The sequence below is a fragment of the Danio rerio genome, chromosome 3 (assembly GCF_049306965.1).
Source record: "Danio rerio strain Tuebingen ecotype United States chromosome 3, GRCz12tu, whole genome shotgun sequence".
NCBI lineage: Eukaryota > Metazoa > Chordata > Actinopteri > Cypriniformes > Danionidae > Danio > Danio rerio.
Genome location: NC_133178.1, coordinates 42,053,328 through 42,071,305, shown reverse-complemented (window position 1 = coordinate 42,071,305; position 17,978 = coordinate 42,053,328). Strand labels below are relative to the sequence as shown.

The 17,978-nt window shown below is 38.7% G+C and overlaps 1 protein-coding gene across 2 annotated transcripts in view; it reads right to left on the bottom strand.

The window, feature by feature from the left end:
* The window catches only part of ints1 (integrator complex subunit 1), a 63,465-nt gene that overhangs the window by 31,870 nt on the left and 13,617 nt on the right, over positions 1–17,978 (bottom strand). For both annotated transcript variants that reach the window (XM_073944937.1, XM_003198152.7), the window contains exons 14-30: positions 17,451–17,528; positions 17,211–17,368; positions 14,311–14,407; positions 13,993–14,084; positions 13,847–13,907; positions 13,569–13,766; positions 13,352–13,481; positions 8,261–8,440; positions 7,562–7,711; positions 7,301–7,480; positions 7,099–7,203; positions 3,875–4,042; positions 3,686–3,797; positions 3,449–3,607; positions 1,910–2,056; positions 1,728–1,826; positions 1,484–1,608 (exon numbers count right to left, since the gene is read on the bottom strand). In XM_073944937.1, coding sequence (XP_073801038.1) covers positions 1,484–1,608; positions 1,728–1,826; positions 1,910–2,056; positions 3,449–3,607; positions 3,686–3,797; positions 3,875–4,042; positions 7,099–7,203; positions 7,301–7,480; positions 7,562–7,711; positions 8,261–8,440; positions 13,352–13,481; positions 13,569–13,766; positions 13,847–13,907; positions 13,993–14,084; positions 14,311–14,407; positions 17,211–17,368; positions 17,451–17,528 — 2,239 coding nt within the window. The remainder of the gene's footprint in view (positions 1–1,483; positions 1,609–1,727; positions 1,827–1,909; positions 2,057–3,448; positions 3,608–3,685; positions 3,798–3,874; positions 4,043–7,098; positions 7,204–7,300; positions 7,481–7,561; positions 7,712–8,260; positions 8,441–13,351; positions 13,482–13,568; positions 13,767–13,846; positions 13,908–13,992; positions 14,085–14,310; positions 14,408–17,210; positions 17,369–17,450; positions 17,529–17,978) is intronic.

Genomic DNA, 17,978 nt, shown 5'->3' with positions numbered 1-17,978 from the left:
ATCTACACTCACCGGACACTTTATTAGGTACACCTGTCCAACTGCTTGTTAACGCAAATTTCTAATCAGCCAATCACATGGCAGCAACTCCATGCATTTAGGAATGTAGACATGGTCAAGATGATCTGCTGCAGTTCCAATAGAGCATCAGAATGGGACTTTGACCGTGGCATGGTTGTTGGTGCCAGACGGGCTGGTCTGAGTATTTCAGAAACTGCTGATCTACTGGGATTTTCACGCACAACCATCTCTAGGGTTTACAGAGAATGGTACGAAAAAGAGAAAATATCCAGTGAGCAGCAGTTCTGTGGGCACAAATGCCTTGATGCCAGTGGTCAGAGGAGAATGGCCTGACTGGTTCCAGCTGATAGAAAGGCAACAGTAACTCAAATAACCACTCGTTACATCCGAGGTGTGCAGAAGAGCATCTTTGAACTTTGATCAGAATTTGGAGTCAACAACATGAAAGCATGGATCCATCCTGTCTTGTATCAACGATTCAGGCTGGTGGTGGTGGTGCAATGGAGTGGGGGATATTTTCTTGGCACACTTTTAAAGCGCAAATCATCTCAGACTGGTTTCTTGACAGTGACAATGAGTTCACTGCACTCAAATGGCCTCCACAGTCCCTAGATCTCAATCCAATAGCGCATCTTTGGGATGTGGTGGAACGGGAGATTCGCATCATGGATGTGCAGCCAACAAATCTGCAGCAACTCTATGTTGCTATCATGTCATTATGGAGCAATATCTCTGAGGAATATTTCCAGTACCATCTTGAATCTTTGCCACGAAGGATTAAGGCAGTTCTGAAGGCCAAACGGGGTCCAACCCAGTACTAGTAGGGTGTACCTAATAAAGTGGCCGGTGAGTACATGTTTGTAGATTGTTTATAAGATTTTATTTGCACTTTCTTGCATAATCATCCCAATCGATCTGAAACTATCAATTCTTTCCAAATAGATTTACACAATGTTAGGTTTTTAAATATCGTGCAGCCCTACTGGAAATCATCTCACTTATTTCTGAGAGCGACTGGAAATGCGGGAAAGAAAGCGTGAATGTAATAAAGAATCCAATGCATGTCAGACCATAATTACATGCATATCTGCTGTACCAGATAACATGACAGGAGTACATTTTAGTTGGAGCTTTATTCCTTTATTGACCTTAATCTGTGATCTGGAAATAAGCTGTTTTTAGAATGTTTCAGAATTTGGGGAATTGACTTATATGACTTATTAATGGCATTAAACAGTCAAACTACTAGCTTCACAAACAATTATATTAACGACAACACAAAAAAATAAAAATAATACAATAAGAAAATACCAGTTTGCAACATGAAGTAGCATAACAAGCTATTTCTCAGAGGTAAAAACCAATACAAGTGGATGAAACTTAAAGTCTCAAGCCAATAAGGGTCCAATGGCTGCACCCTGCTCAAACCTAAAAGACTAAGGCCAATAATAAAATGTCGTACCTGTAGTAGGACCCCAGCAAGATCATCCTCTGGGCCGATTACTGGCACCTGACTCACTGCTCTCATCTTCACAGAGCCATGGGGTGTTTCAACAGTCACTTTAGCCCTGCTCACCTCTGAGCTGTCTGTAACACACAAGACCAGCAGAGGATTCATTAGTAGAGAATTTAATCACGCCGTGCAGTAAAACAGCACCATTAATCATTGCTGACTCAACCCATGGCGTAAAGCAATAAATCCTGACCTCTACGTTGAGGAAGTGAAGCGCTGAGCAAAGTGTGGAACGTGTGTCCTCCTGTGGCTCCTCTCTCATGCTGGACCTCCACCAGATGAGCCATATAATCTAACAGGCAATAACACACATAATGCTAGTATCTTTTGGCACACTCAATAATGGAGAAAAAAAGACAACTGAAAGAGCCTCACTCTTGTCCATGATGTTTTGCTCCAGTGTTTGGGGATCATGAGACACGGCCTGGTCCAGATACTGCAGCAGTTTGCTCATGCTGGAGACGGGGATCCCGAAAGACTGGACAAACAACAGTAGCTGTTGGGGCTCCAGATCTTGCAGAGCTGAAAATGACCGAGAAAATCAGATGGACACCAGAAGGGTGGGATATTTATCATCTAAGATCACAGTGTACCTGTTGTTTTAATGATATCTTATGATGGCTGACAATATGGCTGCATTTACACTGCAGATCTTGATGATCAATTCCGGTTTTGTGACTGTATTTGATTTTTTTGATGACCTGCTTACATCATCTTTTAAAAGTGACTCGTATCCGATCGTCTGCATATACACAGCACATGGCAAAGGCGCAATGACCAGGAAAACAAGCTGTTTTGACAAGCTGTTTTACTATAGTTTATGACAGAAAGGTTTTCATTTGTACATCTTCTTTTATATATATATATATTAACCCTTAGGCATCTTAATGTAATGTTCATGGCGTGATTTATGCACGTGATGTATGCACTAGTTTTATATTAGTTTATATTGGTTATGTGGCAGAGATTGCGCACTATTGCTCTCATTAACATGCTTAAATACCTGTGCTATATGACAATACAAAAATTGTTAAGTCCTCGTGTATGAGATTTAAGGTTTGGGACTCTGCGGAAGTCTGTTCTGAAATGAAAGTGTCAGACTTGATGTCATGCACGACTCGCATTGACAGGTGAAAATTCAATCTACCTGTTAACACTGCAGAACACAGATCCGATTCATATCGGATTAATTTCATATAATTTATAATTAGGTTTATATAATAATTCAGATTCTCATTTAGCATGTTTTCCTGTTGTTGTTTTTTACAATAAAACCAAAATCAAGTGTAGTAGTGCAACAGGATTTTGTGTGTTTGATTTTTATTTTTTTGTAAACCAACAATGCAGTGTGTGTAAACCATTATTTAAAATAGTAAAAACATGGTCAACTGTTTGGTAGAGCAGCAATCAAAGGGTTAAATGTGATATTCTTTATAATTATTCTGTAAAATACATTAGTATAAGAAAACAAAAACAAACAAAAAACAAATTGCTCTGCTTCTCAAAATGATTTACTTTATAGCAGGGATCACCAAACTTGTTCCTGGAGGGCCGGTGTCCTGCAGATTTTAGCTCCAACACTAATCAAACACACCTGAACAAGCTAATCAAGGTCTTACTAGGTATACTTGAAACACCCAGGCAGGTGTGTTGAGGCAATTTGGAGCTAAACCCTGGAGGGTACCGGACCTCTAGGAACGAGATTGGTGACTTTAAAGTGTCCAATGCAAATATATTGCAAGTAACTTTAATCACCTAAAAGTAAACAGCATTCCTTACTTTACGTTTTCAGCAATTAAGTAATTTCATTAGTTACTAGCTGCACACTGCATTTGTTCCTTCTTTATAAATTCTTTGGGTTAAAGTGTCTGTTAAAAGCACTCATGTAAAGTCCTAAACAGAAAACATCCATACCTGCATCAACCAAGCGGGAGACCTCAGATCGGATCATTCTCAATTTCAGCCAATCAGGCAACAGAAGAGCCTCCTCAGAAGTGTCCACCAAAAATGCAGTAGGAAGAGGCTTTTTATCAGGAAACCAGATATCCAGGAGTATGTAGAACTCACTTTCCCCTTATAAAATCACCAAACACAGTATCTGTTATAACAGGAACAGCAATCACCACACACCACAACAGAGGAAACACTCACCTTTGGGAGGTCCAAGTGTGAGCAAGATGACCATGGCATGGACTACCAGAATGTGCATCGTGGCTGTTTCTCCAGTGGTCCATCGCAGGAACACTTGATCCTGAGACTCTGACTGAGGATTCAAATCTGTGAGTTATTCATATGCACAAGCAGTATTTAAACTGTCCAATCAAGTGTTTTGTTCCTCACCCAGCTGTAAAGGTCCTCTCCCTCTTTTGTCTTCCTCATGCGACGGATGTAGTTGGAGAAGATGGAGATCAGAGCGGAGAGAACCGCATCAGACTCGGGTCTGCAGGAGTGCTTGGAGAACAAGCAGTTCATTATAGTGGAGCGTTCAACTATTAGACGGGCCACATCCTGACAAGACGGAAAACAACATTAAAACAGGTTAGACTTCAGCTTGGTTAGTGCAGGAAAAAAGGAATTTATTTTTATTACTTTTGGGTCTTTATTTTTTATTAGAAAGATGTTTAGACTAACAACAGATTAATCAATCTTTTCTATTGTATTATAAAACATCTTGACCAGACACATTCCTCTTTTTTTACTGTGCTGCATTATTTAGAAGAACTGCTGACTAGAGGAAAAAGCAGAATAAGAATAAATTTAGGTTTGTTACACACTGCTGTCTGGACATGTCACAAGGAGCATGATCATTGTAGAAGTTATGAAATATATTAAAGATGCACATAATTTTTCAGTTCTGGTATGCAGAGAAGGGTTGCAGAAAAAGGAAGTATGTCTAGGGGTTACAAAGAGCCAAGGGACTGCAGAATGACTGATCAGTGACGTCAAACCAAAACTCCACCTGTTATTATCAGTTGTGCATATATGCTGGAGTCAGGAAATGTAACTAATGTATGTTTTGGCATTGAAGAAAACCCTCTCCAGACCTTTTCTTATTGAACACGCATGGAATTGGCATGATATTTCAACATTAGTTAATTGCTAATTTTTTAATTTAATGTTAGCATCCGAAGCTCTCTTCATATAAAAAACAAAGGACAAAAATTCAAAAGTTAAAAAAATACAAAACAAAACCTTAAGCAGAAAACTTTAACCAAAAAAATCAATTCAACAAAATCTAAAATACTTCTCATACATTAAACAAAATTCCACTTAACTTATTGTCATAGTCTAATTAATCTCAGTGTATACATAGCCCAAAAAATACACAATAAATAAATGACAATATATATATAAACAACAGTTTACAAGTTACAAGGATAGTGAATGATTCCCTATCCTGTTTGTGCGAGTGCAAAAGGTGTAATAAACGTTACAGCTTTTGGTAAAAGCTGATTCTCAGTCTATTTGTGTGCACTTTAATGTTCCTGTATCTACGCCATAAAGGCAGGGGGGCAAATGTGAGTGGGATCCTTAGCAACATACATTCAACTGCATTAATATTATACAATTACGTGAGTAAGTGCACTTCACAAAAATTAAACCAGAATGACTGAGGACCGGAGCAGACCAAGCCGGTTGGGTGTTGAGTTTGGGCAGTTCGTCGGTCAGGCTATTTGGTATATTCTATGCGCAACCTTTCGTCGGGTTAATGTTAGAGCTCGTTGGTACCAATTCAGCATGTACAATTGGTTTCGGCCATCGGCTGAAGAGAGCGCTCTGACTGGTTATTCAGCAATGAAACGTAAAGTGATGTAACAAGTTAACAAATCAAGCCAAAAACGCAAAGTCACAAAGAAGCTGATTGAAATTTCCCAAAATTTCTCAAATATTTGCAAACTATATGGATTATTAGATTATCAGACATATTTACATGGGTGAATGTCTTTCTGGTGAGTGACAGTTAAGGTCTTTGCACATTGAAGTCTGAAATGTTTGTAAGTTTTTTTTCGTACAATCATATGCGAAAAATCCGTCTGATGCGTATAAATCAATCCATTGCGAAAAAATGCTAAACATTTCGTAGTCGAGCAGTGATATGTTCTCCTCTCTTCTCCAAAATAGAAACAGAAAGAGGAATAGGCTGCATATTGTGTTTATCCAAGAGGAAGGAGAGTTTAGCTCATTATCAAAGAGCTGCGCTGGATTATCCCGAACGTTCTTTCAGGAAATCAGTGGAATTTTGATACATTGGTTCACCTTTACATTACAAATCCTGAACAGAGACTGGCATATATAACATTATAATAGATAGCGGCCAAGTTGATGTATCGAAGCAACAGACCGACCATGCTTTCTATTATGTTTATGAGCAGTACGTCAAATGTATGGACACACACACACACCAAGCAGAAGCAGGGGAGAGATGCGCCACCCACTGAAACTGTTTGTCATCAAGTCATCTGTAGCTGAAATGACGGCATTCTGTAATTAGCTTTATGCTTGTACGGTGGCTCTGAACTGTCAAAACACCTCTCAAAAACTCTTTTTCGGATGTGAAAAGAGGAAAAAAGTTTAACGCGGTTTGATTTTTTTTGAATGGTGGACCAAAGTTTCAGAGGCAGTTTTTAATTAGGATTCACACAACCTGAGATTAAAATTATTTTTTTTTATGTGGGAAAATTATGGACGAAAATTCAGCGTGCAATAACCTTTACTGTGATAATGTAATAATGGAAGTTTGGTTTCTCTTTGTGGCAAGACAAGTCCACTTGTGCAGGCACAGAACACGGCTCTCGTTTCAGTCGGCTTTTGCCCATTTGGTGTGTTCACACAGAGCTTTTTGCTCAAGATGCCATCCCACTTGAGGTGACAATTCAAGTCAATTCAATTCAAGTCAATTTTATTTATAAAACAACACAGTTGACCAAAGTGCTGACAATAGTAAAACAAAGTGTAGCACAAAGTTTAAAACAAATAAATAAATAAACAAAAAATATCAACATCTCACGCTGTGCTAAAAGCCAAAATGAACAAGTGGGTTTTAAGAAGAGATTTAAAAACAGTAATGGAAGAGGCTTGTCTAATATACAACGGCAACTCATTCCTCAATTTTGGTGCAGCCACAGCAAAAGCCCGATCCCTTCTGAGCTTTTGACTTGTCCTGGACACACCCAGGAGGAGCTGGTCGGCTAACCTGAGCGAACAAGAAGGTGTGTAGGGACAGAGAAGCTCAGAGAGGTAAAGTGGTGCAGCACCGTTCACTTACTTAAAAACAAATAAAAGCAAATTAAAATGGGTCCTGAAATGCACAGGCAGCCAGTGAAGTGAGAATAAAACCAGGGTTATGTGCTCGTATTTGCGTGTGCCAGTTAAAATACGGGCAGCTGCATTCTGAACAAGTTGCAGTCGAGAAATAAAACACAGTTGGGTTTGGTTGGTGCTAGTTGGTAGTGTTGGCTTGGTGTGTCCTGGCTCTAATTAAAAAAAAGAGTGTTCTAACACATCACACACAGAAGAAACTGAGCAAAATTCAAACCGATTAAAACCTGCAGATTTACACTAACCAAGGCTAGGTCATTGTGGAGGGACTGCTCTTCTATTGGTGCATGCTGGGAAAGGTAAATCAGGTATGCACTGATGGTTTGAGGATCCGTCTCCACGTGAATGGCCTGGAAAAAAAGGAAAACCATGCACACACTTTAAGTTCAGCAAGTCACAGGTACTGATAAACTTATATTTGTGTAGGATTTGTGTAGGTGGACTAACCTGCTGCAAAGCACTGGCCGTTAAGCCTCTCACGCTGTCAAACAGAGGCAGTTTAGGAAGGTCCTGAAGGAGCCACTGGTAGCTTGGCAGTAACTCTGCATCTCTGGAGTCCTCCTCCATGAGATGATCCCTGTCCTCTCCATCTTTCAATCCGCCCTCCGTCAGCACCAGGGACAATCCCTGATATGCACATCATAATTCACCATATCACACAAGTGTGTAAAGAACCATGCTTAGTTAGATGGAAAATGAACTCTGTACCTTTATGGCCAACACTCTTGAAGCCACTTGAGAAGAGCTTAGACGCCGGAGAAAGTAGTCCAAGACCTCACATGTGGTCTGTTTATCAGCCTTAGACCCCAGCAGAAGGTCCTGCAGCCGCCCAAGAAGCTGCCTCTGTTTTTGCTGCCGCTAACACAAACAAAAAAGCAAGAAAATTATTAATTTTTGTTTTTACAAAATACATGTTTTCAAAACTATGCAGCATATTTGTGTGCTTTCAACTTTCAGTAGTCAATACTTAAGACCTAAATGTCACGTGATCCTTCAGATGTCAATCAAATGTACATATTTGATGTTCAGGAAATATTTTCCATAATTATTATTATTTAAAGCAGTTGGGCAGATTAGAGATACAGTAAAAGTACAAGATTTAATTGAAATAATTCATTTGTAAATGTTATAAATTCCTTTATTTAGATCAATGTAATATGCCTTTGTTAAATAACAGTATTCCTTTAAAAAAAAGAGTATATAGTTGTATTAAACTATTGAGTAATTAGTTGGATTATTTTCTTTTAATATAGCATAATTGTTTGAACCACTCTATTACACCATACTGTAAACTACTATGGGTCATGTAAAATTAAACATTGGTTTAAGACACCACCATTGATATTGCAAGATGATAACAAAAAACAAAAACATTCAAACAATAACCAATGCCGTAATCATTTTTACCTGTCTTTTCTTTGCTCTCTGTTCTTTGCTTTCTCCTTCCTCTTCATCATCAGCAGAAGAGGCATCATCTGCTGCATCATGGAGGAGAAATTCACACAGGCACTGAACGGGCAGCACATCTAAGGAGCCTTCGCTGGACTGGACAAGATCAGCCAGCCACGGCATAGACTGAGAAGAAGCCTGAATAAAGGACAAACCTTCAATTAAGAGGATCTGCGATTACACAAGACCTTGAAAAGCCATAATCATAAAGCCATAATACAAAAGTCATAATATTACATCACACTTTACAGCCTAAAAAATAAAAAAAATGTTACATTTCAAATGGAAAACCCCATGTGGGTCCAATATGGGCAAAAGAAATTAATTACATACCCTTTGCCTATGTAAGTAATGAGCATTAAGTATCTGTCTATATAAAGACATCATATAAATAATGTATATAGACAGACATGGGAAATAGAGAGATGGGTATTTATACAACAATTCTGTCTGGTTCTCAAATCTAATTGGCTGATAACTGTGCGATATTCTGCAATATCAGAACTCCTACAGCCTCTTTACCCTTTGTGTATTACTCCGCCCACATACAGCCAGCAAAAAGCAGACACTACAGATCTAAAGCTTCAAAGATGCTTGCTCAACTGTTTAACTGTCAGCTTATGATATGAATCCAATGTGGAAGAAAGTAGTTCCACATACAAAAGGGTTTTTGAAACTATTCGTGTTTGATTTTGTTTTTATATATACAATTATGCCGTCAAACTGTTGTATAAACGCAATATCACACGACTCGGCCTGTGGCCTTGTGCCATCGAACGCCTCCCATGAGTGCCGATGTACAGCCATATCGCACTGCTACTCGTGTGATATTGCTCATATATATATATATATATAAGGGCTTGACATTAACTTTTTTGATCACCAGCCACTGTGGCTAGTAGTTTTTCAACATTACTAGCCACTTACCACTTTTACTAGCCACAATTTTGCTATAAGGAAAATGTATAATTATATGCATACATTTGATTTTGGCATGCCAAAGTTACGTACTTTACATTTTGTGTAATGTCCACATAAGTCCTCATTCATTTCACTTTTTGTGTGTTGTGTTTGACCTTGCTCAATGAGCATGAGCATATGGGTTATGGTTTCAGTCGCATTCAGATTAGTGTCGCATTGCAATTAGGTCTTGTTTCACAAGGCTTTTCAGGGCTAAACAGCAAGATTTACCTATTTTTTCTCTGGCCACACCAAAACAATAGTCTAACAGTCTCTAGTGGTCTTGAACACCTTAATTAGTTGGATCAGCTCTGTTTGATTAGGGTTGGAGCAAAACTGTGCGCGCGACACTAAAGCCCTTATCAGTCAGTGACAGGGCTGATAGCGGAAAAAATTCCTGAGCCTGAACTTTTTTTCCTTGCCCCTGAGGTGAGTAGGGGTGGGGGTACTATGTATGCAACGCACTTTTAACACATAACTTGTGGGCCCCTGGGCCCAAATATATTAACAGCCTATGTGTAACCCTGATCATCATTATTGTCAAGTGGCTCTTTTTAGACACATGCCAGTAATGTCAGTGACACATGCCAGTGTCAGTGATCTTGTGACATGTGCCAGTAGGTGTCAGTATAAGCACGTTATAAGCACATTAATCTTATAAGTCTCTTTGCTTTAATATTTAAAAATCATTAGGCAAATGACACCTGTTATCTTACATGCATATATGTTATGAGTTTTCAACATGCATTTTATTATAACTTTTTAAAGGATATTATTTAAAATACCTTAAAATGAAAATAAGTTAAATAATAAAATAAATGAATGAATTAAAAACATAGAAAAGTCCATATTGTAGGGAACAAAGGAACTGCCAGGGTGCAATAAACAGTACAACAGATAAGTGTAACCCCTCCCATACATAAGCATGCCACAATAAATTTGACTGACATGTACTGTCAAATGACTATATTATGTACGGAAGTACGACTACGAATACATAAAATAAATGCGTTTAAATTAAAACATCGTGGAGTAGCTCAGCAAATAAACTAACTTGCGACGCAATAAATTAGGTTAAAAGTCGCGTAATGATTAAATATGGTTTTGCTCGTGTTAATTAATGTCATAAGCTTCGCCGGGTGTCGATGTCACTGCAGTGACATGCAGCGCGACACTCTGAGTGACACAGGTCACTACACATGCCACTAGCGAGTGACACATGACAGTGGAAACCCGGACGTGCCACCAGTGGCGTAGCGCAAAATGCAGAGGCCCCCCTGCAGGGATCGCTGACGGGGCCCCCTGATGAAGGGGGGGGGGGATACGTCACACGTCAATTTGCATATCACTGGCGTCATCACGTTCTACCGTTTCTGTTTGTTTAACAGCCTATGGTTAATAAAGGGGTATTTATAATTGCACTACACTTTATATAAGCATGTTTATTTAACTAAATGTATTGCTGTTTGAATACAGTATGTCATTATAGATATGTAGTGAATGTGCAGTAATCTCTCATATGTAATAAACTCAGACAAGTTCAGAAACTGTCACTAAAATATCTGTGATTGTGAACAAGAAAAGAATAAACGGTCCAATTAAATTGTTAAAATAAAGTAGCAGTACATCGGTTTGACTGTACAAGGGAAATACCTTCACACTGCCTGTGCTAAATCATTTGTCGTCGGTACGCAGAGGGGTGATCTGCTCTCGGGCTGCAGGTGGGAGAGGCTGCTGTATGAGGACTGACTGGGCCGCCTGTCAGTGCTGTGAGGCGAGGGAGGGGCCGGCGGCATCACACGCAGCTCGTTGAGAAGAGTAGGGACGGTACAGTATGGACAAATGACAGTCTAAAAAAATCTCCAATAACACAAAAAAAAGTCGCTAGATTTGTCGCTAAGGGGGTCTGAAAAGTCGCTAAATCTAGTGACAAAGTCGCTAAGTTGGCAACATTGGCGGCAAGCAATCAGAATGAAGTAGTCCACCGCTTGAGAGGTGTTCAGAGAACACAGACCTGTGAACTTTGGTTCCGACCACAGTTGTTCCCAAGAGTTTGATTATTGCGTTCGCCGGTGGATTTTTAATTATTGAAAATCACGACGACGCGGGGCCCCCTAATCACGCGGGGCCCCCCCGCGGTGCGTGCCCTGCGGGCCCGTCCGCTACGCCACTGCGTGCCACCGGAAGTGTCACTACACTCAGTGGCATGTGCCAGTGTCATCTGTACGTCAGATGTGGTGTCACTCCATGTTAAAACTGCTACTGTGAATCCGCGTTCAAGCGCACACAATAAGCTAAAACTCGCCCCAAGCACCGGCAAAAACAAATAACAATGAATGTGTCGAGGAAAGAGTACATATCTTAATTATTTATTAATAAACTTATTCTGAGTCAGTGTCGCAAAGATCCTGACTGGCAATCTCCTCTTGGACTCGCCTTTAGAAATTCATCTTTACGGATTACATGAAGGAGTTTTTTTGTTTTCGATTTGTTTTATTTCGTTAAGTAATAATTTAAAGCTTTCTATAAATATATTATTATGTCTGTGAGGCATATACATTTTGCTTCATTTTGTTAAGCGCTCCTGTTCAAAAACCTCGATGTCCTGCAAGCTTTTTATAAGCAAACTATGCGCCTAATAGCACACATTCTTTAACGTTTAAGCTACCATTGTTTTATACTTGAACTGTTTTATATCTTTTATTTTAGGCAAGTCGTGATGATCTGAGAAGGCAAACTGATCAAACAGACAATGATGGTCTTCCGCTGGGCGCTGTTCGTTAAAAAAAAACTTATTTTTAACGAATAAAAACTGCTCCAAACGTATTTCTAAATAAGCTGAATAAAAACGAAACTAAGGATAAACACTTTGCCATTAGGCTACATACAAAACTGAACTATGTCATAGCTGAAACACTAAGTTGTTTAAGGAGAAGGGGGAAATATATTTTTGTCCCGTCTATTGCTTCACCGTTATTTCGAGAATAAACCCAGCGTAAATATGCAGATGTCATTCCCAAAACATATCAGCGTATATGTGCCGAAAACGAAAGTTTCATACAAATTCTGAATGGATTATAGCCTGGAAAGTGCAAAGCACGCTCCTCTTATTATCACTAAAAAGCGTCACTAATCTTAGTTCATAGAGATCTCACAAAGATCCGTTATATTTTATAAAGCTCTCTAAATTACACAATTAATCTTTTATTTACATGGCGTCTACACTCAAAAGATGATTCACGAGCACACAAAATGGCACTTAATAAAAACCAATCCGGCGCTTTCAGCAGTGAGTGAATTCTGTGAATCTAGAGAAATGACAGATCAATATCCGTGAACCTGATTTTTTTTTTCCCGCAGCCACAGTACGCCGGAAATCCGGCGTGGTGCCGGAACGCTATCACCCCTGCAGTGAGTTAGAGTCTCTCCATGTGCATGATCATCCTCTCACTCAATATTCACCTGCTTTCTTTTGCTTCTTTTACTCACTTCTTGTTGTATGGCGACAGCACTACCTACTTCGTTGCCCACACATCAATTCATTTTTTTTAAATGAAATAATAATTCAATATTAATCTGACCAGTTTACGTGGCAGTTGTCGCTTGGAATAATTAACCGAAATGATCCCTAGTTTCCACAAACTATTGACACACTTTACAGATTATTTTAATCTGCTCCTCGTCACACTTAAGATAGCCAAACCAATTCCATATAACAGAATTCGTGCAGCCTTTTTTGTCGATAATTTAATCATCTTTAGATAATAACTCAAGGTTAGTTTACTTTCGTCACTACTTCTCTCATTATTTTTTCATTTTTGTCATCTTGACGAGTTTGTTAGCAAAGTGCGGTAGAAAATGGTCTTTTGACTTCATGCTGATTGGTTGTTGTTGTCGCATATTGCTGCTGTGTGATTGACTCTTAGATATCCAGTAAAATTATTCAGAGCTTATCATTGTTATCGAAATAAAATTTAGTGCAATTCAATATGAAATCGTATATTGGCTCAGCCCTAAATGGATGTCAGTGGAAGTGTGGCATGAAACAGTTCTCTGTCAGCAGCTCCACGAGTAAATGAGTGTGTTCACCTGTCTCTGGATGATATTGAGCAAGAAGTCAGGGCTGCGGCTGCGGCAGAGCAGATGACCCAGACGCAAAGACTGATTCAAACTCTTCACTTGATCCAGGACAAGAGGTGGGGGTCGACGTGGGGGACCCCTGAGCACAGAAAGAAATCAAAGAAAAGGCTCAGTTACTTCATACACACTGTGGATTGCCTTTATAGACACTTTCAGGAGGTCATACTTTGGGTCCAGGCTGGTGAGCTGAGACAGCAGAAGGCTGTTGTTCTCGGTTATGGTCTGTTTGGTGGAGGCGGCTGCCAGATGACTTTCAAAGGCCAGAATCTCCTGCCTCTCCTTCTGAGAGATCTGCAGCTCACGGTTGATCATCTCAGTTTTGGTCTCTTCGTCGGCCACCGTGCATGGAGGGTAGGAGTAGTTACTGAGAAGAGAGAAATTGGATATTTCAATAGTGGAAATATCCATGAAACCACATTTCCACCCAACCCGCAGAACACTTACTTCGTCATAACCATCTCCATAAGCATTTTCAGAGTGGGGTAACCATCCCACGCTGCCAAACCTGAAACCATTGGTGACAGTGATATATTAGCATTCTAATAAGAAGTTATTATGAAATGCAAGTATTGCAACATATCTGGCCTCACCGATTTTCTGTGGGTTAAACGCTGCCACCACAAGCAGCAGGAGCCAGGCCTTCCAGTAAAGAGTTGATATGGCCAGATTTGGAGGTTGATACCTAGAATGGAACATTTAATAAAGCTTTTCACCTCCTGGTAGAATAAACAGCCCACAAATAAGTAAGGGATGCCAGGAGCCGACAGACCACAGTGTAGCTTAAACTTTCAATGCTAACAGCCCATGACAGCCGGTTATTATTTGACAATATAACGCTGATGAATCACTGCATAATAAAACAAAGTAAAAAAACAGCCGGCTATAAACTCGGTTAGGTAAAGTCATACCCTGCTGGAAGCTGGATGTTCTCTGGATGGTGGTAAGTGCAAAGATTCAGTACAGCATCGATGAGTTGGATCCTCTCAACCCGCAACACTTCCAAATCTACCGTTGAAGATGTGGAAGGACAAACGGTTTTATGAGCACACCACTTCAAAAAAGTTCTGAGCTATTTTTGAAATATTGAAGAGGGCTTATGATGCTTTGTAACGTTTTCCTTTTCTGTACAAGCAGTACAACACAAAGCTTGGGTACACTGCACTTTAAGGAGGATTGCTTGATGAAGTGGATAGAGCACAACTCCAGCTTTACACAAACAAAACCACTACGCATAGTTGCTTAGAAGCTTTGGAAGTTGAAACAAGGGCTGGTTGCACCAGCAGTGTGTAAGTTAAACATAAAACATAGCCTAGTTGTGACTTAAAGGGACACTATGGCCTCGTTTACACTGCCAGTTAAATGTGACTCAATTCAGATTTTTTTTGCTCATGTGACGGATTGGATCTGTTCTATGACCATGTAAACACAAAAAACAAAAGCATGCATTCGGATATTCAGAGACCAGTTTTAGGCCTCCTTCACATGTGGAAATAAATCAGATATAGATCGGATATGTGGCAATGAGGCTATCATGTAAACAGGCAGATCGGATTTATTGAGGCATTCCGTTTTGTACATCATTAAACTTGTGACAATGTGGTACTTCTCCGCAGTTTTATGATGTAGAAGGAAGAGCATGTGTGTGCTCATCCTAAAATTTCGGACCCACTGCTCCTCTCACCTGACCTGAGAATTCTCTCGTACCCACACATTCCTCTGAATGGTGAAGGACACCATATATAAGCCATAGACGTAAGTTGCGATGACGACCCTTTCCCTCCTCCTTCGCTTCAAAATCATTTTAAAGTTGGGCGAACTTCGCATATTTCGCAGAGCTAAAAGAAAGAAAATTTCTTCAATCGTGGCTAGTGTGACGCAGATGCTAGAACCTGCCTTTACGAATGCGTGGCGTCGTAAATTGTATGGCAGGTGTAAACCCATGAATCGGATTTGGGTCACAATTAAAAGATCAAGTAAACGGACAGGCAAAAAAATCAGATATAGACAACAAATGGGAATTGGGCATCAAGACCTGACAGTGTAAACGTGGCCTGTGTTACAACTTCCACACTACTAAATATTTTTGTTTTGCACCACTGAACTTAGTTTAAACGTATCGATACGTTTCAATTAAATATTTACGGCAGCATCCCCCCCATGTATAATGGTAGAAAAGACATAACAGCGAGATTAGTTTACATCGAGGAGCTCACGATCATAATGAAGAATGTTCTCCCTCTACTCACAGCCTTCATTTCCTCCCAAATCTCACATTTTTTTGGTCTGTGAAAGAAGAATTTATTTTATTTTAGGAGTGTTTTTTGTTTATTGCATTCATTAATTAAATGAGAAGTTCTTCTCTGTGAACTTTTCTCTTTCATGTGTAGGTTATTTGCAACAAGTTTAATGTTTTGATAACTTCGTGTATTTTGCGTGTGAAATGTGTCTCGTCTGTTATGGTGAGGGACTGTAATGTAATGTACTATAACAATGTAATTTGTTGTTTCATTTTCATAGGACAGTTATATACAGTTGAAGTCAGAATTATTAGCCCCCCTTTGAATTTTTTTCTTTTTTTTTTTTTTTAAATATTTCCCAAATTTTGTTTAACAGAGAAAGGATATTTTCACAGTATGTCTGATAATATTTTTTCTTCTGGAGAAAGTCTAATTTCTTTTATTTCAGCTAGAATAAAAGCAGTTTTAAATTTTTTAAAAACATTTTGAGGACAATATTATTAGCCTCTTTAAGCTATATATTTTTCGATTGTCTACAGAACAAACCATTGTTATAAAATAACTTGCCTAATTACCCTAACCTGCCTAGTTAACCTAATTAACCTAGTTAAGCCTTTAAATGTCACTTTAAGCTGTAGAGAAGTGTCTTGAAAAATATCTATTAAAATATTATTTTCTGTCATTATGGCAAAGATAAAATAAATCAGTTATTAGAAATGAGTTATTAAAACTATTATGTTTAGAAATGTGTTGAAAAAAATCTGCTTTCCGTTAAACAGAAATTAGGGGAAAAAATAAATAAGTGGGCTAATAATTCAGGGGGGCTAATAATTCTGACTTCTACTTTATAGATGTATTAGTTGCAGAATTGAAAGCAGTTTGATGATTTAAATGCTTTTTATTGGATATTAAGTTATTCAATGAAACTACGCATGACTTTACGGAGAGCTTATGACCTACTAACTACGTTTGCCTTAAGAGCATGTGGTGCGAACAAATTTAGTTACAATTTAACTAGTAGTTACTAAAGCCCCTAGTGTGAACTTTACATTCCAGTTTAAGAAAGAACATACGAACAGCTGGTGCATCCCTACCCTGGTGATTACAGGAAGTAGGTAGATATGCCTAATTTAAATGATTTACAAAAAAGAAAATAATTATATTATTAACTTAAATGTCGATCAATTTAATAAAATTTGGAAGATGAAGAAAAGATAGAACTTATTTATACGTGTTTTTGTATATAAATATGCGCTTGACTGATGTGTTTGTCGTATTCACCTGAAGTACAGGAAAGGGAAAACAGCAGCAGGTCAGATTTTCTTTGCCACAGAATGTTTACTAAAAACTCTGAAAACTTTTATGCTAATTATCATTTTATTTCAATTTATCTTGTTTTAGTTTTTCTTTTATTGTGAAATTTTGATTTGATTTTATTAATTAAAATAGTTTTCCTTTACTAAATAACATTGGTACATGCAACAAACTAAATAATGACCTTTTCAAAAAAGCATCACATGGCCACTCTAAAATAAGGAAAACCATCTCTGTAACCAGAAGTGCTGTCTTACCATCAGACTGAACTCCTGCAGCTCTCTTCACCAGGTGATCGGCCAGCTCCATGGCATCAGCTGGGCCCAGGGGCAGATCACGGGACAGACCAATCACCAAGATGCGCATCAATGTGTCCTCCAGCAGAGGAACCTCAGAGCACAGCCGAAGAAAGAAACTAACACAGAAGAGAGATAGATTAGCATTTGTTAGACAGACGCTGAAAACATCTGCAAGATGCTAAAATAGAGGTAACTCACTTTCTGTCACTCTCAGGAGGCCAGTTGTCCCATTTATAATACGTCTCAGGCTGCTCGGTGAAAAGCACCTTGTGGAGGCTGTTGAAAAACACAACAAAACAATCAGTATACTGCACGGGTGTCATTGATAACATTGAAAAAGTTACACTATTTTGAGGTGTCCTTGTTGCAGTTGAACACAGGGTTTTTACTGGTATCAGCAAGTCAAATTTAAGACTTTTTAAGACCTTTTAAAAACATTATGAAATAAATTTTAGACTTACACAAGAGTAAACGCAAAAGATTTTTTCTACTGGTTCAGTTAAAACATAAAAAAAATGTTTAAAACAAATGTTATTGTAATGAAGATAATTAAACCACATTGGTAAATATAGTAAATAAATAATCTTCAGTTAAAACTTTAATTGAGATGGACTTTTATTAGACGAGTTTTGGAAATAGAAAAATTAAAACCTGTTAAAAATTATTTAAGACCTACAGCCCAATATTTATGTGAATTGAAGGCTTTTTGTTTTTGAACTTTAAGAC